The sequence below is a fragment of the Alosa alosa genome, chromosome 7 (assembly GCF_017589495.1).
Source record: "Alosa alosa isolate M-15738 ecotype Scorff River chromosome 7, AALO_Geno_1.1, whole genome shotgun sequence".
In the NCBI taxonomy this organism is placed as follows: domain Eukaryota; kingdom Metazoa; phylum Chordata; class Actinopteri; order Clupeiformes; family Clupeidae; genus Alosa; species Alosa alosa.
The window spans coordinates 7697980-7720503 of NC_063195.1; the positions used below are offsets into that span (position 1 = coordinate 7697980).

Here is a 22524-nt window from a genome sequence, read left to right on the forward strand (position 1 = left end):
AAAGTGAAACTAAAGTTTCACGCCTCACATAGTTTGTCCGATTTTAACGAAACTTAATACATATGATCTTCAGACCAATCCGCACAAAAGTTATCGATTTTTGTCTTCGGAACTAAAACCGTTCGCCCGTAACAACCAATCGAAATATGCGGCGAAGCCGCCAAACAGGAAGTGAGCTCATATCTCAGCAACCCTTTCATCTGTCATAACCAAACTTAGTACATGGACTTATATCCCCATCTGTAGAGCACTCAAAAAAATCTGGTGACCTTTGACCTCTAGGGGGCGCTGTAATTAGCGAAAATGCATTTTGGCCTGTAGCTGTTGATGTGTTTGGAATTAAAACATACTAGTGGTGTCTGGTAGTACTTTTTTTGGATGTCCTTAGGCTGACCCAGGCCAACTTATGATGTCAACATAATTGATTCGGCCGCCATATTGAATTTAATCAAAAACAATAAAAAAGTTTTCACTGGTCACAAATTGTATCTGATTTTCACCAAAATTGGCTCAGACCATCCTCAGACCATGCCTTATCAGTGTTTAATTTTCTGGAACGATTGACAAAAGCGTTCAGCCTGTAACAGCCAATCGAAATTGGTGGTGAAGCCGCCAAACAGGAAGTGAGCTCATATCTCAGCAACGCTTTCATGTATCAAAACCAAACTTAGTACATGGTCCTCAGGACCCACCAGGAGGACGCTCAAGAAATTTGGTGACCTTTGACCTCTAGGGGGCTCTGGAATTGGCAAAATGTATTTTGGCCTGTAGTTGCTGTATTATTCTGCAATGGAGGTCAATGGCAGCCCATAGAACCGCTCTGGTTCATCCTGATGATGCACAAATAATTTGGTGACCTTTGACCTCTATTGGGGCATTGAAATCACAGCAAGCATGATCATATCTCAATCGATCTTTTTTATTTTTGATGTGAAACTGTTGACAGCGAAGTTCCATCCAGTTAATTCTAATGCGTGCGTGCAAGGGTGGGGCGGGTGGGACGGGCAGGGCGATTCTTGCGTGGGTTGGCTGGGTGAGGGGCGGCAACAATCAGCCCTGGTTCAGCCACACAAAATCAGTTATGTTTTGATGTGAAACTTGACCTTGTAACTCAGCCAATCTTGGGTTGTTTGACATGGAACTTGTTGTGACTGCTTAATGTTATATGCCTGATGCCACGGCATTGAGTTGCATGGCAAATCTGGACTTCTGGACTGCTGAACTGCCTGCTTGGCCCCTCATTGCTGCTTGCAGCTATATTTATTATTATTATTATTATTATTATTATTACGCTTCCGTCATGGAAGTCAATGGCAGCCCATAGAACCGTCTGGTGAAAAGTTCTGAAATTTGGCACACTGATTGGGGACAGTCTCATGATTAATTTCACCAAGTTTCATGATGGCAACTTGAGCGCTCTAGCGCCACCAACAGGCCAAAGTTGGATGTGCTGCTCACGCGACGTAACTTTGATCCGTTGATCCGATTGTCAAAAATTAGGTATTGTTGAATCCTTGGACCAAGCCGAGTTCAACGCACCCTATGACGTCATTTTCCGCCATGATGGATTTTCCGCCATTTTGGATTTTATCGAAAAAACTAAAAAGACTTCAAAGGTCACATATTTTGTCCGATTTTAACCAAACTTAATACATATGATCTTCAGACCAAGCCTCACAAAAGTTATTCGTTTTTGTCTTCGAACTCAAACCGTTCGCCCGCAGAACAGCCAATCGAAATATGTGTAAGCCGCCAAACAGGAAGTGAGCTCATATCTCAGCAACCCTTTCATCTGTCAAAACCAAACTTAGTACATGGACTTATATCCCCATCTGTAGGACGCTCAAAAAATCTGGTGACCTTTGACCTCTAGGGGGCGCTGTAATTAGCGAAAATGCCTTTTGGCCTGTAGCTGTTGATGTGTTTGGAATTAAAACATACTAGTGGTGTCTGGTAGTACTTTTGGATGTCCTTAGGCTGACCCAGGCCAACTTGTGATGTCAACATAATTGATTCGGCCGCCATATTGAATTTAATCAAAAACACTAAAAAAAGTTTTCACTGGTCACAAATTGTATCTGATTTTCACCAAAATTGGCTCAGACCATCTTCAGACCTTGCCTTATCAGTGTTTAATTTTCTGGAACGATTGACAGAAGCGTTCGCCTGTAACAGCCAATCAAACTTGCGCTAAGCCGCCAAACAGGAAGTGAGCTCATATCTCAGCAACGCTGCCATGTATCAAAACCAAACTTAGTACATGGTGTTCAGGACCCACCAGGAGGACGCTCAAGAAATTTGGTGACCTTTGACCTCTAGGGGCTCTGGAATTGGCAAAAATGTATTTTGGCCTGTAGTTGCTGTATTATTCTGCAATGGAGGTCAATGGCAGCCCATAGAACCGCCTGGTTCATCCTGATGATGCACAAATAATTTGGTGACCTTTGACCTCTATTGGGGCATTGAAATCACAGCAAGCATGATCATATCTCAATCGATCTTTTATTTTTGATGTGAAACTGTTGACAACAAGTTCCATCCAGTTAATTCTAATGCGTATGCGGCAAGGGTGGGGCGGGTGGGACGGCAGGGTGATTAGGTGGGGTGGGTTGGCTGGGTGAGGGGGTGGCAACACTCAGCCCTGGTTCAGCCACACAAAATCAGTTATGTTTTGATGTGAAACTTGACCTTGTAACTCAGCCAATCTTGGGTTGTTTGACATGGAACTTGTTGTGACTGCTTAATGTTATATGCCTGATGCCACGGCATTGAGTTGCATGGCAAATCTGGACTTCTGGACTGCTGAACTGCCTGCTTGGCCCCCTCATTGCCGCTTGCAGCTATATTTATTATTATTATTATTATTATTATTACGCTTCCGTCATTGAAGTCAATGGCAGCCCATAGAACCGTCTGGTGAAAAGTTCTGAAATTTGGCACACTGATTGGGGACAGTCTCATGATTAATTTCACCAAGTTTCATACCGGCACCTTGAGCGCTCTAGCGCCACCAACAGGCCAAAGTTGGATGTGCGTTCACGCACGTAACTTTTGATCCGTTGATCCGATTTTCAAAAATTAGGTATTGTTAGAATCCTTGGACCAAGCCGAGTTCAACGCACCCTATGACGTCAATTTCCGCCATGATGGATTTTCCGCCATTTTGGATTTCATCAAAAACACTAAAAAGACTTCAAAGGTCACAAATTTTGTCCGATCGACACCAAATCTGACACACTTGATCTTCAGACCAAGCCTCACAAAGTTATTCGTTTTCGCCTTCGAACTCAAACCGTCACCCGTAACAGCCAATCGAATATGTGGGCGAAGCCGCCAAACAGGAAGTGAGCTCATATCTCAGCAACCCTTGCATGTATCAAAGCCAAACTTGGTGCATGGACTCAGGACCCAATCAGGGGGACGCTCAAGAAATCTGGTGACCTTTGACCTCTAGGGGGCGCTGTAATTAAGAAACATGCCTTTTGGCCTGTAGCTGCTGTTGTGCTTAGAATTAAAACGCACTAGTGGTGTCTGGTAATACTGTTGGAGGTCCTTAGGCCGACCCAGGCCAACTTGTGATGTCATCGTGAATTGATTCGGCCGCCATATTGGATTTAATCAAAACACGCACGAATTTTTCGCGAGGTCACAAATTTCAGCGATCCTCACCAAAATTGGCAGAGAACATCTTCAGACCATGCCTTATCAGTGCATCGCTTTTTTGGAACGATTGACAGTAGCATCGGCTGTAACAGCCAATCAAACTTAAGTATGCTGGCTGCCAAACAGGAAGTGAGCTCATATCTCAGCAACCCTGCCATGTATCATCACCAAACTTACTACATATGTTCATGACCCCATTAGGAGGACGCTCAAGAAATTTGGTGACCTTTGACCTGTAGGGGGTGCTGCAATTAGCAATGTTGCATTTTGATCTGTAGTTGCGATGTGTTTTATCGATCTTTTATTTTTGGATGTGAAACAGATGACAACATATTCCATCCAGTCATTCTAATGCGTGCGTGGTAGGGCGGGGCGGGACGAGCAGGGGTGATTAGGTGGGGGGGCTGGCTGGCGGAGGCGGTGGCAGTACTCAGCCCTGTTTCAGCCCTACAAAATCAGTTATGTTTTTGATGTGACACTTGTTGAAAGTGTTGATCGCGAGTGTCTGCTGAGTTCTATCTTGTCGCCGTGGCTACTCCGGCCTATACTGCTTGGCCCCCTCATTGCTGCTTGCAGCTATATTTACTTGTTTGTATTGAGGAAACATTTGTACAAAACAAATAATTATAATTGTTTCATTGATTTAAATGTTTTCCCATACTTATCTTGCAAATCATCAACGTAGATGAGATGAGACATACTGCGATGAAGGCACATCATTGTACCGAGTGTGGAAAAACCTTCTGTTGGAAGAGTCATCTCAAGTCCCACCAGAAGATCCACACAGGAGAAAAGCCATATCAGTGTACTACATGTGGGAAGAGTTTCAGGACTAGGGGAGAGGTCAACACCCATCAGCGCACACATACAGGATTAAAGCCATATCAGTGTACTACATGTGGGAAGAGTTTCAAGACTAATTCAGACCTTGTCACCCATCAGCGCACACATACAGGAGAAAAGCCGTATCAGTGCTCTGACTGTGGAAAGGCCTTTAGTCAAACATCTAACCTCAAGTCACACCAGAGGATCCACACAGGAGAAAAGCCGTATCAGTGCTCTGACTGTGGAAAGGCCTTTAATCAGATGTCTCATCTCCAAGGACACCAAAGGATTCACACAGGAGTAAAGCCATATCAGTGTACTACATGTGGGAGGAGTTTTAAGACTAAGGCAGAGTTATCCTCCCATCAGCGCACACATACAAAAGAAAAGCCATATCAGTGCACTATATGTGGGTGGAGTTTTAGACATTACTCAGCTCTTACAGCCCATCAGAAGGTACATACTAGACTAGAATATGAGCAAAACTGATGTGACTGAAATGGTATTTTAATTAAATGAAAGTTAAATTAAGGTTAAATTAAAAATGAAAGTTAAGGTTTACCAAAGCATGCATGTGCACACAAAAGTGTGAAAATGCATATTGGTGTTTTTGGTTTGGGAAAACTGTTTAATCTGTTTTCACATGAGAAGTGTAATAGAGTTGAACAGTGATCACAGTTACCCTAAAATTGCATCCAGCACATAAGCAATGAAGAGATGATCGTCATTTGATCTTAAATATGTTTTCTCTGATGTTTGCTAGAAAAGATTGAAAAAATGGCTTATTGTTGTATAATGATGTTGTATAATTATTGTTGTTTAATGATGAGCTGAATGGATCTAAGGCAGAAGATAACTACAAGAGAAACACTTCATAATTAAGTAATATAGCACGAGTGAGAGTGGGATTGGTCATGGATATTCCCACGGGTGTTGTTCGTCCGTAACCACGAGGCCGGAGGCCGAGTGGCGTAGGCAACAACATCTAAACTAACAAACTAAATAATCTGAAAACACCCCATTATTGTTTAAAAATATTAATTTCATCATTGTTCTTACGCATCCAAAAATAGTTCCCTTTTCAATAGGCAGTGTCTTGGTTGCTAGGTAACCAACATTCCAGATTCCTCATTACGGGTCTTTGTGGTTTTTCGTGTCTTCGTTGAAAGAAATGTTGAAAGTCGGCTGAAATCACATTCATATCTAGCTTTGCTGCATGAATGTTACAAGGACACTGGGCCATGTCATGTAAGGGACCTGGTCCTGAAAAATAAAGGAAACATGGCCTACATTGCAGAACCACTCAACTTTATTAATTTATGGTGAATAAATGGTACACTACTGTGCACAGCCCCATATGCTTTTCTGACGTGACGATGCTAGCACATTAGCAGCGGTTAGCTAACTATGCTAACATTTAGGGCTAAAAACGATTCATCGAGTTACTCGAATAACTCGATTACAAAAATTACTCGAGGCAAAACCCTGCCTCGAAGCCTCGTTAAATTCCTATGACGCACACTATACACGCAGGGATTTGATTGTACCACACGGACTGTTGTTCAGGAAGCACACCACTAGCGCGTGAATCGTGATACATTCTGAATTTAGCTGGCGCGATGGCGGAGTCAAGATGTCCATAAATGGCAGAGAATGTCTAAAGTTTTCAAGTTTTGGGATCTTTACATACTCAAAAAGGAAAAGAACACAAGCATCTGAACCGAAAACATCCACTCCATGCTGTTTCACCAAGCGTCAGTAAAGTAGGCTATCTAGCCTATCTGCGTAGCCTATAGCCTACAATGATGTTGGCTGATTTTAATCACATACTGTATTTGTAGCGATGTCGTTATATACCGGTAATGTTTAGCTTTGATGTTTTTAAGTAGTAAGCTTAAGAACCCCTTCTTATACACACATGCATGCACCCTCATCTTCCCTCACGCACCGCACGCGTGCACACACACACACACACACAGACACAGGTTGCTAGGTTACCATAGCAAATAGGCTCACCCCAGAAATTATTTTTTAGTAGCCTAATCGTAAAATTATTTGTTAGTAGCCTAAGGGTAGGCTATTTTTTACTAGCCTAATCGTAAAATTATTTGTTAGTAGCCTAATCGCAAATGCTGCAGGCGTAGAAATCTACATAAAACAGATATTTACTTTGATGTCAGGTCTAGATTACAGCATGAAACTTGTTGTGCATATTAATACATTAAATTGCTTTCCCTCTTCTCCCTCCCAGCACTTCACAACATAGTATGGACAGCTTTGTTCGCCCAGCTAAGTCATGCACAAGAGGTTGCAATTTTACAGAGAGAGTATTTTGAACATCATTTAATTGTTGGCACTGGCACTTATAAACACTAAATAGGTAAATTGCAATAAATCTGCTTAGTTTTGGAGCCAAATGTTGGAGTTAGAATAAATACCTCTGTGCCAATTGCTTGATCATTTTACAGCCATGTCATTTTCGTTATGCATTATTTGTTTTGGTTGTTTAAAAATGCAAAAAAAAAAATGTATCCGATTAATCGATCGATAAAGTGCTAGATTAATCGATTACAAAAAGAATCGATAGCTGCAGCCCTACTAACGTTAGTTATCTACAAGTCTCCTCCAAGTGACAATAATGTTATACACAATGCTGGCAATGCTGAGAACAATTAGCATCCTTGTTTATCTTACTTACATTGAGTTTACTGTGTGGCTTAATCCACAGATGTGGTGTGTTATGGTTTGCTAAGGAGTAACCCTTTGCTTAAAATAGTGGAGAGCTGGGATATGAGAACATTGTGTCAAAGCGTTATAGAATCTTCACATTGTATCGCAGAGTGATTTTATTATTGGCTGTGCAAAGTCAGACTGGAAATGTCCAGGGATATTCCAACTCATCTCTTGTCCAATCAGAAATAAATAGTTCCACAGAACCCAATTGTATAAAAATCAGATATAGGCCTACTGAATAAATTTACAATTAAGATGTAAGAGTTGCTTTGATAATTACTGAATGTGAATATGCTGTTCTCATGAAAGTAAATATTAAAGGATTGTTAGAAAAACAAATAAACGAAATTCAAGATTATTTGGAAGGGGCGTGTTAAATTCTGGTATATGAAAATACCATTTGTGATGTTAATAATTTTCGTTTTTTTCTTGAAGCCTCAAGTTGTTTATAGATGTGGTATCTCACTGGTACGTGTACTTTTGCGTTCATTCATAATTCTGTTTTGAAAGGAAATGGTGGTAGTGACTAAGTTCTATAGTCACTTGCTAAATGACAATTATTCCATATTTTCACCTTAGGGATTAGGCTACAAAGACAATGTTGACTTCATAGATAATGTAAAGTACAAAATGCAATGTAGAAAAATAAATGTCATTCGAGCGTTCCCATTCGCAACGCGCATAGCCTATGCTGCGTATGTTCGAACAAAATAAACAGAACACTTCAGTTATGTGCCCCATGTAGTCCCCCTGTAACAGCTTTAGTAACAGTGTTATTTGGACAGCAGGCTGCCTTCAGTTATGTGCCTGTGTAGTCCCCCTGTAACAGCGTGAGTAATAGTGTTATTTGGACAGCAGGCTGGCCTCAGTAACAGCGTTAGTAACAGTGTTATTTGGACAGTAGGCTGCCTTCAATTATGTGCCCCGTGTAGTCCCCCTGTAACAGCATTAGTAACAGTGTTTTTTGGACAGCAGGCTGCCTTCAGTTATGTGCCCCGTGTAGTCCCCCTGTAACAGCGCTATTTGCACAGTAGGTTATCTACAAGGTCTAAACTAGAGTGTCTGAAACAATGGTTCATTTGGTCGCCTGCCGGTCATACATTGTCATCGGGTTGGACCTACAGAAGTGCTACCTAAATTCACCCCCTTTGTGGAATGTCTGCAAGTACATATATGGCCATGCTAACTACTGTATATTCCCTGTCATTCTACTTTATAGTTTCCATCTGAAAGGCTCTTCTCATTGATTGGTCAGATTTGAATCTAGAATCTTATACAAGAGAAGGGTGGACTTCAATATAGGACTTCAATGCTACTCTTTTTTTCCTTCTTTTTTTATGGTTGAAAATGTGAAGGAGTCAGTACAACCGATAGGCCTGTGCCACCATTTCATCAACACTCAGCAATATTTCATCATTAAATCATTACCATCATTAAATTAACTCTATGCAGAATTAGACTACGAAAATGTGGAGCAGACAATAGTAGGCTGTCATTAGTTAATCAACATGCGCAAAGAAAACTATTTTAAAAATGTAGGCTATGTTTTTGCTTTAACTTTATGCACATAACTGTGATTGGTCAACTCGCTCTGTGTGTTGAGCCGGCTGCTTCAAGCAACCTGTGGGTAGTAGCATCATAGTAGTTCGCTAACATAAGCTTTTCAAATAAACTCAGACATATTTTGGTTACAATTACGGGGTTATCTAACGGGGTTCGTTCTAACAACCTTTGAGGTGGTGAGCGACGCAGACATAAGAGACACAAAACTTTGAAAGGTTTACGCCGACGTAAAGGCAACTGCATTGTGTCGACGCAGAAGCATAAATTCTATTCACCAGCACATCAGTGAGGGTGTTTACGTCGTATGCATCCACGCACAAATGTATGGGCGTACAAATAGCAGTCGCTTTCAAAATAAAAGCAACGATATTGATTTGCATGCATTATCTCCATGCTAGGCTCTTGACTATTGTTCTTTCACGGACCTTACGCGGGCCGATCAGGGAAAGCCCACGGGCCGGATGTGGCATGTATGCTGTAGGCCTAAATGTATGCATGTAGGCCTAAATATAAGTATAAATACTGTTTTTACACTCAGCACACAGTGAGGTGAAGCACTAATTCCGGTGCAGTGAGCAGCCTGCATCAACAGGGGCGCTCGGGGAACAGTAAGGGATTAGGTGTCTTGCTCAAGGGCACTTCAGCTGTGGCCTACTGGTCGGGGTTCGAACCAGCAACCTTCCGGTTACAAGTCTGAAGTGCTAACCAGTAGACCACGGCTGCCCCGTAATATTTTAAATGAGTTAGTAGATACCTAACCAGAATAAAGAGAGTGTATAAAATAACCTGTATTCTTTATCTGTTTATTTATTCTTTATCTGTTTATTTATTGTTGGGTGGTTCTAGTTTTTTCTGAACTTTTTCATGTTTACTATTCGGCATTGGGGTGCTGTAAACATGCTTACAAAAGTATGTATGGTAGCTTTCTTTGTTCGTCTGCTCCCACCCCACGTCTGCCCACACATATGTTTACAGGTGTCTGCCCACGCATATGTTTACAGGTCGGCACCGTGATGCTCTAAACGTACACACTTACAAAAGGAAATATTGGAGCTTTCTTTGTTCATTACCCACAATGCCCTCCTACTCCCCCATGTTTAATTTCACACCTCCTTCCCACCCCCACCTGCTCTCCTTTGTGGACAGGTGTCTGCCGATTTGATGCCCTGTCATTCTAATTTGCGTTAGAGGTTCCTGTCACTGATTGGTTAGATGATTTCAATGGGTCAGAGAGAAAACGCATTATATAGACACCAGAGTGGAGTCAGATTTCGGAACTCTCATGTTTAAAGAAATAGAATACTCCAAACACCCTTCAATTGATAAACTATTTGACTGGGTTTTTCACAGAACTGAACATTTCAGGATTTACTGAACCAACACTGGTGCCCATGCCAGTGAAGGAGATAAAAGAAGAAGAGTTTGATGATTTCCTTCAAGAGCACCTGTTTGCAGTTCAGAAAGAAAAAGAAAACCCTGGACTGGATCATGACTGCAAGACTGAAACACCCACATCACCAAATTTCAACTGCAAAGGAGAAAAGTCTCCAATGATGGAAATTAAACAGGAGGAAGTATCTGATTTAAGAGAAGATGGCCAGAAAGAGCCCTTTCCGGCAAGTAAGTAACTAATAACTAGTTTGTATTGTGGAAATCCTGAAGTAAAACAAAACATGTGTACCCAACTATTAATTATTATTGTTTCAATGTTTTCTCATACTTCTTTTGCACATCATCAACACAGATGAGATGAGACATACTGATAAAAAGGCAAATCATTATACGGATTATGGAAAAGCCTACTGTAAAATGAATCTCAAGTCCCAGCAGAGGATTCACACAGGAGAACAGCCGTATCGGTGCACCACATGTGGGAAGAGTTTCAGGAACAACTCAAAATTCACTGTCCATCAGCGCACACATACAGGAGAAAAGCCATACATGTGCTCAGACTGTGGTAAGGCCTTTAATCAAAAATGTAATCTATTGAAACACCAGAAGATCCACACAGGAGAAAAGCCATATCAGTGTACTACATGTGGGAAGAGTTTCAGTACTAGTTCAGACCTTGTCACTCATCAGCGCACACATACAGGAGAAAAGCCACATCAGTGCTTTGACTGTGGAAAGGCCTTTAGACAAAAAGCTCATCTCAAATCACACCTTAGGATCCACACAGGAGAAAAGCCGTATCAGTGCAGTGACTGTGGAAAGGCCTTTGGTCAAAGTTATGCTCTAGTACGACACCAGAGGATCCACACAGGAGAAAAGCCGTATTAGTGTACTATTTGTGGGAAGTGTTTGAGGTTAACATCCATCAGCACATGCACACAAGAGAGAAAAGCCGTATCAGTGAACACACATGTGAATAATATCTTTATATATAATATCTATATATGACCTTGAATTGAAATAATGGCATGATATGTGCCCGTTTGGTTAAATATTAATGTTTGATTTTGTCTATGTAAAGCACATTGACCTTTGTTTATGAAATGTTCTGCTGTATAAATAAACTCGACTTGACTGCTATTCATTATAGAATTTATTTGAGTTTCGTAGAGAAAAAGCATCAGGCTTACCTGGTGTCCCTTTAACGTTATGTATGAAATGGCTTTGGAGAATAATGTAGGCTATGTGAAGTGTATGTTTTCTCACTGTCATGAAAAAGATGTAGGTTGCAAATAGCCAATATCCCCACAATAGGCTGCAGTCCAGCATATATCATGCAGATAGATCGATCTATCATGCATCTATCTTGCAGCTTGATTACTTGTGTCACTGAGGGGTAAAGCCTCATCCATTTAAACCTGGATCTTGAAATCAGTTGCAACATCGTGGGTGGCATAAACTGAATAATATTTTGAATACATTGTAGGCTTAATCAACAAGCCCAGTATGACGTTGACAGTGTAAAATAGCAATATTCTGAACTCACATGATTACTATTCGGCATTAGGGTGCTCTTAACCAGTGTTTTTCAACCACGGTGGGAAATTGTTCAATTCCATGCAATTGATAAAAATATATTTTGTTGCTGCAAATAATAATATTTCATTGGTGCGCCCTTGTGGCTGAGTTGTAGTAGCTTGCTAAGTAATTAAATACCCTTCCATGTCAATAGGTGGCGCAACAATTAATGACTTTGTTAATATAAATTACATTTTAAAACAGAATTAGCTCAAGCGATTCTTGCGATAAATGGAGGTGAAAAGATGCATGCGAGGCTACAACTAGCGATGGATAAGTTCCTGAAAAGTACAGACTATGAGACTCTAGGCCCTGGTCAACATTCTAACCCAGATAATAAAGAGCCTAGTAGTGCTAAAAAGAAAGAAAAAACAGTGAGCTCGATCCAACACAGCGAGAGTTATCTTTCGTTTAGATTCTCTTTCAGCGGGGATCCGTCTGCACCAACACCGTTATGCTTGGTGTGCGGGGAAAAGCTAACAAACAGTGTCATGGTCCCAAGCAAGCTTAAATGCCATCTCCTAACCAACCAAAAGTGCCAACCTTGACATGTTCCCCCTCACTCAGAAATTGCAAGGAGATATCAATACTGCTGCACTGTCTGAAATGATAGGTAAACATTTAAAACCTTTGTTTTTAATGTTTTTGGATGACTTTGCACGTTGTTTGACAGGCTTTCTGTCACTTTACTGAGACTGCAGTTGACAAAATTGTGGTAGCCTAGTGACGAAATTGCTGCACCTTGTCTAATGCTAAATTAGATTTTACACTAGGCCTACTCCGAATGAGACACCTATACGCACCATGTTGGCTATACCGCATGATAAAATAAAATCGGTTGAAAAAATAAAGACTTGAAGGTTTAGGATAAAGTTAATTGAGACCTCTAACCTTGGAGTTAAGTTACAATATGCTTAGTTGACTCCCAAAATGGCTAACACTAGCCTCACGTCTGTGACATCAGCTAGGAATCCTCAATACTCCTGAAGACTCACCACTCCTTTGTGGGGTATCTCCAACTGCTTCTATGGTCACGCCCATTTGCATCATAATGGCTCCTGTCAGTGATTGGTTAAATCAACCTAATGGGTCAGAGGCATTATATAAACAACAGTGGAGGCATTATATAAACAACAGCTAGTGAAGTCTGATTTCAAATGTTCACGGTAGGCACTGGCATACTCTCAGCATGTACAATATATCTTTATTCAACCAACAGCATATAGTCAGTGGACATCACAACTATATTGTATTTCTTTGTATGCGCTTTGCTTTTTATTTCTTCAATTGTAATTTACAATTGTTATTCAAATATAATGTTTGACTGGATTTATTTCACGACACAGAACTGGAGTCTGAAATGTCAGGATTTACTGAATCGACACCGCTGCTCATGCCAGTGAAGGAGATAAAAGAAGAAGAGTTTGATGATTTCCTTCAAGAGTACCTGTTTGCAGTTAAGAAAGTAAAAGAAGACCCTGGACTGGATTATGACTGTAAGACTGAAACAAACACATCACCAATGTATGACTGCAAAGAAGAACAGTCTCCACTGATGGAAATAAACAAGGAGGAAGACGCTGATTTCAGAGAAGTTATTCGTAAAGACTCCTACCCTACAGGTAAGTTGGTAACATATTGTTTGCATTGACGTAAAAATAATAATAATCTGATAAATATTCACCAAATAAACACAGATGGGATGAGACATACTGCGGAAAAGGCCCATCATTGTACAGAGTGTGGAAAAGCCTTCTGCAAGATTAATCATCTCAAGTCACACCTGAGGACCCACACAGGAGAAAAGCCGTATCAGTGCTCTGATTGTGGAAAGGCCTTTAGTCAAAAGTCTAATCTAACAAAACATCGGATGGTCCACACAGGAGAAAAGCCGTACCAGTGCACTAACTGTGGAAAGGCCTTTAGTCAAATGTCTCATCTCCAGGTACACCAGATGATCCACACAGGAGAAAAGCCGTATCAGTGCTCTGACTGTGGAAAGGCCTTTAGTCAAATGTCTCATCTCCAGGTACACCAGAGGATCCACACAGGAGAAAAGCCATATCAGTGTACTACATGCGGGACTAAGACAGAGGTCAACGTCCATGATCGCACACATATGGGAGACAAGCCATATCCGTGCCCTCACTGTGGGAAGGCCTTTGGTCGAAGATCTGGTCTAACGCAACACCAGATGATCCACATAGAAGAAAAGCCGTATCAGTGTGCTACATGTGGGAAGAGTTTCAAGACGAGGTCATTGGTCAACAGCCACCAGCGTACACATACAGGATAAAGGCCTCATTAGTGCTCTGACTGGAATGTCCTTTAGTCACAAGTATTCTCTAATGCGACACCAGAAGCTCCACGCATGAGCAGGGGCGTCGCCAGCCGATTTTGCCGGGGCTTCTGCCTCGAATGTTTTGAGTGTAGCCCCGAATGCAATCTGCAAAGGTGACTACCAAATATGAAACCATTATTCAAATCGTGCATTGAAACTTTGAGATGAGATGGACCTATTTATCAAACATAAAAGCAGGACACGGATTTCCTCTCACTCTCTCTCATGCAGCAGATCTAACTTTTGGAACGTTTGGTTGAAAATTATTGGTGTTTCTGGTTTGGGAAGTCTTTGAATCAACTGTTTAATCTACTTCCACATGAGAAGTGTAATAGAGTTGAACAGTGATCACATTTGGCCTAAAATTGTATCCCACACTACACCCCAATGAAGAGATACTGTTATATTCTTGCTGTTTAATGATGAGCTGAATGAATCTGAGGCCAAATCTGAAGATAATTACAAGAGGAATACCTAATGAAATCAGTCGTACTGGTAAAACAAAAAATGTAAGATGAGAGTTGCTTTGATAATAACTGAATGTGGACATGTTGTATGATCTCAAATAAAAGGCTGAATCTCAATCACAAGGTATCTCATAATGGCTGTTTCAATGAATCCATATTCATGTTTTTATTATTCATAAATAATTTGTTCAGACAAACATTTAAAAAAAGGATTATTAAAAAACCAATGAACTAACTGCAGGATTAATTATAACAGATGTCTTAAATTCTGGTGCAAATGATAATGCCCATTGTGAAGTTGCATAATTGTTCATAATTGTATTTTTGCTTCAGGCCTTGACTTGTTTATGTAAACGTAAATCAGGTTTCTCGGCCAAGTATACTTGCGTATACAAGGAATTTGGTCTCTGCATTTATCCCATTCGTGAATGTGAACACACAGAGGACACAGTGAACGCACAGTGAGATGAAGCACACACAAACCCGGAGCAGTGAACTGCCTGCTACAGCGGCGCTCGGGGAGCAGTGAGGGTTGCCTTGCTCAAGGGCACTTCAACCATTCCTACTGGTCGGGGATCGGACCGGCAACACTCCGGTTACAAGTCTGAAGCACTAACCAGTACTGCCCACTATTATAGACGTGCTATCACACTTCTGACCCTGTTCAAACACACACACACAGACAAAATGCCCATGTACTTACAATATTTAAATTGAAAAAAGCATATTTGTCATGTAGAAAAAGCTTCAGGAAGAATTTAGGATGGAGACTTTCTTTGTTGGTTACTCCACCCATTCTAGCTCATCACTTTTAATTTCACACCTTTCCACACTTCCCACACTTCACCTCCTAGTTGAGCTGTTGTCATGGCCACATGAGGACCATTGAATGTGTGAACAGAGCTCATTTAATTTTGAATGCCTTACCATAATTCCCTGCTAGTCCAGTTTTGCATTCCAAAAGCACCTGCAATTGGGTGGTTAGATTTGAATGGAGGCTAATCTGGCTGATAATTGAAAGTAAGTATGAATTTGTTCATTACCCACAACCCCATGCTAACTCCCCACCTATCATGTCACACTTCCACCACTACCTCCCCTCCATTGTGGAGTGACTGCCAAGTGCAACTAGATTCCCTGTAATTCTACATTCTAGTTTCCATCTGAAAGGATTCTCTCACTGATTGGTCAGATTTCAATCTAGAAGCCTGATGAGTTATACAGAAAAGGCATGATATCAACTCTCACTGTCCATCATCACACTCATACAAGAGAAAAGCATATGATTGAAGTGAAATGAAGCATATGATAACATATGATTGCTCTGAATGTGGAAAGGCCTTTACTCAAATGTCTAGTCCAATGAAATACCAGAGAATCCACACAACAGAAAAGCCATATCTGTGGACTACATGTGGGAAGAGTTTCAGCTGTATCTGTGTACTACACGTGGGAAGAGTTTCAGCCATGTCTGTGGACTACATTTGGGAAAAGTTTCAGCTTTATATATGGACCACACGTAGGAAGAGTTTCAGCTGTATCTGTGTACTACATGTGGGAAGAGTTTCAGCTTTATATATGGACTACATGTGGGAAGAGTTTCAGCTTTATATATGGACTACATGTGGTAAGAGTTTCAGCTTTATATATGGACTACATGTGGGAAGAGTTTCAGCTGTATCTGTGTACTACATGTGGGCAGGGATGGGCACAAATACATCAAAATGTATTTCCAAATAAAATAACACATTTACGATTGGATGGCTTCCATGGACCCGATTTTCACCTCAACAAAGGAACCAATCACAGAACGGAGGGGGGACAGCAAGACGATGACGACACACTGAAGCGGTTATGAGCTACGTACAGACGCATTTGATAGACATTCGTAGCGCCCAATAAATGCCTCTGAGCATTCGTAAGTCACGTCTCAAATACAAGAAAATGAATGTGTAGTTCCCAGACCCAAACTCAATGAGATGAGGTCTGGCGTTAGCCAGGCTATGTGGCTAGGCAGAGGCACCAAATGTGATTAAAAGTTTAAGAGCAAACAGGACACTCGGCATGGCTTTTAGTATTTGCTCTGACAGTCCACTTTTATTGACTGTTAGTCTACTGTTGCACTTCCCAGCCAGTTGGCGTAATACAGTAGATTGCCCACTATGAATCAGTGACAATAATTCAAAGACAAACAATCCAAATGGATGACTTATTTAGAAATGTAAGCAAGGTAGCATTTCATCACAGATTAATAATTTTGTATACACCTGAAACTGGTGTGTGCACGACCTCTATCAATGTAAATTTAAAAAAGTAAAAATAAAAAAATAAAAAAATCAGGTTGTCACATTAATATTATCTAATCAGTTAAGCCAATTAGAAGCCAATTATTATGACATTATCAATCATTTCTTATTTTTAAATATGCAAAATTGGAAATGTTCTTGTTTGATGTATCTTGTCAAGTTACCATAGCACTGAAATATTTCGCAGGTCAGAGAACATAGACAAATTTAAAGTCTAGAAAAATCAGACAGACAGACAGAGACAGAGATTTTGTTGCTTTACCGATAGTTAGATAGATGTCATCACAGTGTTTCACAGAAAGTATTTTACAGTATTTTGAAAATACAAAAATACACAACACTGAAGTATTTTTATACAAAATACGAGGGCATTTTCATTATCTCAATAAAATACAAATGACAAAATAGTATTTTGTATTTGAAATGCGTATTTTAAATACATGTATTAGAAATACTGCCCATCCCTGAAAATGTACAAAATTGGAAATGTCCTTGTTTGACGTATCTTGTCTAGTTACCATAGCGCTGAAATATTTCACAGGTCAGAGAACATAGACAAATTTAAAGTCTAGAAAAATCAGACAGACAGACAGACAGACAGACAGAGACAGAGATTTTGTGCTTTATCGATAGTTAGATAGATGTCATCACAGTGTTTCACAGAAAGTATTTTACAGTATTTTGAAAATACAAAAATACACAACACTGAAGTATTTTGATACAAAATAATATACAAATTACAAAATAGTATTTTGTATTTGAAATACGTATTTTAAATACATGTATTAGAAATACTGCCCATCCCTGCATGTGGGAAGAGTTTCAGTCGTATCTGTGGACTACATGTGGGAAGAGTTTCACATGTGGGGAAGATGGGAAGGATTTCAGCTTTATGGTGGATTCAGGACTACATGTGGGAAGGAAGATCTGTGGACTACATGTGGAAGAGTTTCAACCGTATATGTGGACTACATGTGGGAAGAGTTTCAGCTTTATGGACTACATGTGGGAAGAGTTTCAGTCGTATATGTGGACTACATGTGGGAAGAGTTTCAGTCGTATATGTGGACTACATGTGGGAAGAGTTTCAGCCGTATATGTGGACTACATGTGGGAAGAGTTTCAGCTTTATGGACTACATGTGGGAAGAGTTTCAGTCGTATATGTGGACTACATGTGGGAAGAGTTTCAGTCAGAGCATGCCCATTGTGAGTGCCTGTCAAGTGTAACCAGATTTATGGACTACATGTGGGAAGAGTTTCAGTCGTATATGTGGACTACATGTGGAAGAGTTTCAGTCAGATATGTGGACTACATGGGAAGAGTTTCAGTCAGATATGTGGACTACATGGGAAGAGTTTCAGCTTTATGGACTACATGTGGGAAGAGTTTCAGCTTTATGGACTACATGTGGGAAGAGTTTCAGCTTTATGGACTACAAGGGGAAGAGTTTCAGTCGCATATGTGGACTACATGGGAAGAGTTTCAGTCGTGATATGTGGACTACATGTGGGAAAGTTTCAGTGTATATGTGGACTACATGTGGGAAGATTTTGATATCTGTACTACATGTAGAGTGAGGCCTTTCAACAAATCCCTATAAGAGTTTCAGCTTTATGGACTACATGTGGAAGAGTTTCAGCTTTATGGACTACATGTGGGAAGAGTTTCAGCTTTATGGACTACATGTGGAAGAGTTTCAGCTTTATGGACTACATGTGGAAGAGTTTCAGTCGTATATGTGGACTACATGGGAAGAGTTTCCAGTCAGAGCATGGACTACATGTGGGAAGAGTTTCAGCTTTATGGACTACATGTGGGAAGAGTTTCAGTCGAGCATGTGGGACTACATGTGGGAAGAGTTTCAGTCGTATATGTGGACTACATGGGAAGAGTTTCAGCTTTATGGACTACATGTGGAAGAGTTTCAGTCAGATATGTGGACTACATGGGAAGAGTTTCAGCTTTATGGACTACATGTGGAAGAGTTTCAGCTTTATGGACTACATGTGGGAAGAGTTTCAGTCGTATCTGTGGACTACATGTGGGAAGAGTTTCAGCCGTATATGTGGACTACATGTGGGAAGAGTTTCAGCTTTATGGACTACATGTGGGAAGAGTTTCAGTCGTATATGTGGACTACATGTGGGAAGAGTTTCAGTCGTATATGTGGACTACATGTGGGAAGAGTTTTAGCCGTATCTGTGTACTACATGTAGAGTGAGGCCTTTCTCAACAAATCCCCTGATAATATATTTGACATGCAACTTACTTTGTGAATGGAGGCTAATAGAGAGGAGGCATAAATAATCTGGCTGATGATTGAAAAGTAAGTATCAATTTGTTCATTACCCACAACCCCATGCAAACCTCCCCACCTATTATATCACACTTCCACCACTACCTATCCTCCATTGTGGAGTGCCTGTCAAGTGCAACTAGATTCCCTGTAATTCTACATTCTAGTTTCCATCTGAAAGGATTCTCTCACTGATTGGTCAGATTTCAATCTAGAAGCCTGATGAGTTAAACAGAAAAGGCATAATATCATAATAGCTTAGCTTTGATCCTCATATCAAATCACTCACTAAGATTGCTTTTTTTCACGTCTGTAACACTGCACGCCTCCGACCCTTCCTCTCTGTTAGTGATGCACAGACTTTGGTTCACTCTTTCATTATGTCCCGTTTAGATTACTGCAACTCACTTTTCCTTGGTCTCCCCACTAAAACCCTTCAAAGACTACAATATATTCAAAACTCTGCAGCCAGGCTCCTCACCCATACCAGACGATCAGCACACATCACCCCCATTCTCCATCAACTCCATTGGCTACCAGTTCCGTCCCGGATCAAATACAAAGTACTACTACTCACCTTTAAAGCCCTCCACAACCTACATCTGTGACCTCCTGACCCCTTACACTCCTTCCCGCTCACTCAGATCCTCTGACCAAAACCTCTTGGCTATCCCCCTCTCCAGACTCTCCACCCTGGGTGGCAGGTCCTTCAGTGCCTTGGCCCCCAAACTCTGGAACTCCCTCCCCCAACCCTTTCGTGCCTGTCCTTCTCTTCCTTTCTTCAAAGCACATCTCAAGACCTTTCTGTTTAATGATCACTTCTCCTCCACACCCAACACATAGTTCCATACAGATAACTTGTCTTTGTTGTATTGTTTTGTTTGTTTGTTATTGTGTTTCCCTGCCTTTGTCTCTGTTGTATTGTTTGTTTGTTTGTTATTGTGTTTCCCTGCCTTCCTACTATGTAAAGCGACCTTGGGTTTGAGAAAGGCGCTATATAAAATAAACTTATTATTATTATTATAATGGCTTTTGCCACTCTGGGTCTATGCGCGACAGTATGCTAAAGTGTGGACCATATATTTCCCCAACGTTTTTTCAGTTGTTTCCACAATATTAGCCCCTGATGAGCTTTCATTTCGATGGCTGATAGGCCTACGGTACATCTCCTGCGACAGTCTCATTTAGCATTTAGCACTATAATCAAACAATCCAAGTGTTCAGTATACAGGTTCATGATGGTATTTCCTGCTTGGCCTTATGCCTGTCGCACCTCCTCCGGTGCCCCAGATGCAAGGTCGTCAGCTGGTGCCACCTATCTCCGATGTTTCTCCCCCTAGCCAGTACATCTCCAGGTGGGGGGGCAAGTGGCTTGCCAGGGACGTCTCCCTACCACTCCCTGCATCTGACCCTACTGGGGTGTCTGACCCCATCTACCATCCTTCCTCCCTACCCACAACCAAAAGCTAGCTTTCTCAGCCTCTTCTGCCAGCTCTTTGACTGCTCGCTGCAGCCTTGCCCCTGATGTTCCTGTGGCACGGAGGAGCTGCATCACTGACCGGCCTACAAAGCCCCTGCACCCAACCTCCACTGGGTGGATGGATGCTGCCCAGCCTGCCTCCTTGCACTCCATTGCCAGCTCCGTGTATTTGTCCCGTTTCAGCTCATGGGCAGCTGGTATGCCCTCTTCCCACGGAACGGTCAGCTCAATTATGAGAGCTCGCTTAGCGGCTGTGGACCACATGACAATGTCTGGCCTCAGGGTTGTGTCCACAATCTCACTGGGAAAGACGAGCTGCTTGTCCAGGTCCACGCGCATCTCCCAAGCCTTTCCAGGAGTCAGCAGTGATCTTGACTGGCCCCCTTGAGGCTTCTGCTGGTTCTCTCCTGGTCGGACAAAGGACACGCGCGAGGGTTGGCTGTTTGAGCTGTTGGCAGTTGCTCTGTTTGTTTCCAGGTGTTCTGCAAGCTTTCTCAGGACTTGATTGTGGCGCCATCTGAGGCGCCCCTGTGAGAGTGCCACTCTGCAAGCGGACAGGATGTGCTTGAGTCCTGCGTTGGCTGTTCCACATAGAGGGCATTTGTCCTCGCTCCCAAACCACATTGCCAAGTTCTTAGGGCAAGGGAGTGTGTCATACGCTGCCCTCACTCTGAAGCTGAGCCGAGCCTGTGGGGCTTGCAAGATGTCCTGCCACGTCATGACCCTATGGATGGTGTCCTTCCGCCGGGTCCATGTGCCCTGCTTGTCCTGAGACACAGCCTTGACGAGGTACTGCTCCTGCTCTGCCTGTGTCACTTCTTCAACCACCAAAAGTGAATTAGGCCTAAATCCCAGAGCAAACTGAAAATCTTCTGCTTTTAATATAGCCTACCGATATGCTGCTCCAATTGGCACACAATAAAACTTGTTATTGTTTATGAGTGTGTCTTTGTTATCTTATGAAGAGGCATCTTGCTGTTTTGTTTATGTTTGTTTTGCTTTCATTAATGGTTTAGCTCATGAGGTCACAAGGCCACTGGCTACCGCACTTTTCGGGAAAAATAAAAAAATAATGTCTCATTTTCCGACGCACCACAAAACATCTTGCCTATTCGTCTGGGGCTTTCTATAGGTTTCAGTGCGGGCTGTATCGTGAGACAAACAGAAAGAACAGGATAGGTTGATTTATTTCACTTAATCCGCTGTCGCCTACGTCGCACAGATACCTAACATTTCAATTCAACAATTCTTGTAGGTATCCATTACTCTGCTACAACCAAAAATAATCACCACTTATGCACACACTCTCTATCTCCCTCTCTCCTAGCAAAGACATGCACATTTTTGATCCTGCTTGAGTACAATTCACCTGGCAAAAATGCATGTATTTTTTTAACAAGCTAGAGCCTTGACACTTTCTTATCAAACTAGATTCAAAGGCAGTCCATAATACAAATGAAATTGAGGAGAATGTGCAACACATTGGGCTTGCCTGCAGGTGATGGTTCTCTGCAGCATTGGGACCAAGTGCATTTCTCACCAGGACTAATGGAGGCGCTAATGTGGCCATTAAAGTGCTTTCGCTAATTGAAGCGCTAATGTGTCTTAAGCTCATTACTTTCAATAGGCCTATTGAAGCACATGTAGGCCTACCCATTTGCCTATTAACCACCATTAGCCTACAGGCAGCAAAAAGACGTTGCCATTTTGTTCTTTTCTGGTAACATTAGATAGGGCTACTGTTATGTCAGATATGCTACATTTTAACATATTTGTGCTTTCTACTCCTTATATTTTCAATAACAGGTCTAAAGATGAAGTCAGAAACGTACTTCTGAGAAAAGTTTTTATTAATTAAAATAATGAACTGTATTGTT

The 22524-nt window shown here is 41.5% G+C and overlaps 2 protein-coding genes across 2 annotated transcripts in view; one reads left to right on the forward strand and one right to left on the reverse strand.

Moving 5' to 3' along the window:
* The window catches only part of LOC125297501 (zinc finger protein 27-like), a 32158-nt gene extending 17562 nt beyond the window's left edge, over positions 1–14596 (forward strand). The window contains 6 exon segments of the mRNA XM_048247857.1: positions 4349–4971; positions 10083–10404; positions 10529–11090; positions 12901–12920; positions 13101–13376; positions 13452–14596. Of these exon segments, the coding sequence (XP_048103814.1) occupies positions 4349–4971; positions 10083–10404; positions 10529–11090; positions 12901–12920; positions 13101–13376; positions 13452–14062 (2414 nt within the window). The 3' untranslated portion in view covers positions 14063–14596.
* Positions 1–22524, reverse strand: part of LOC125297720 (zinc finger protein 135-like) — a 186744-nt gene that overhangs the window by 69450 nt on the left and 94770 nt on the right. The gene's annotated exons all lie outside the window — the stretch shown is intronic.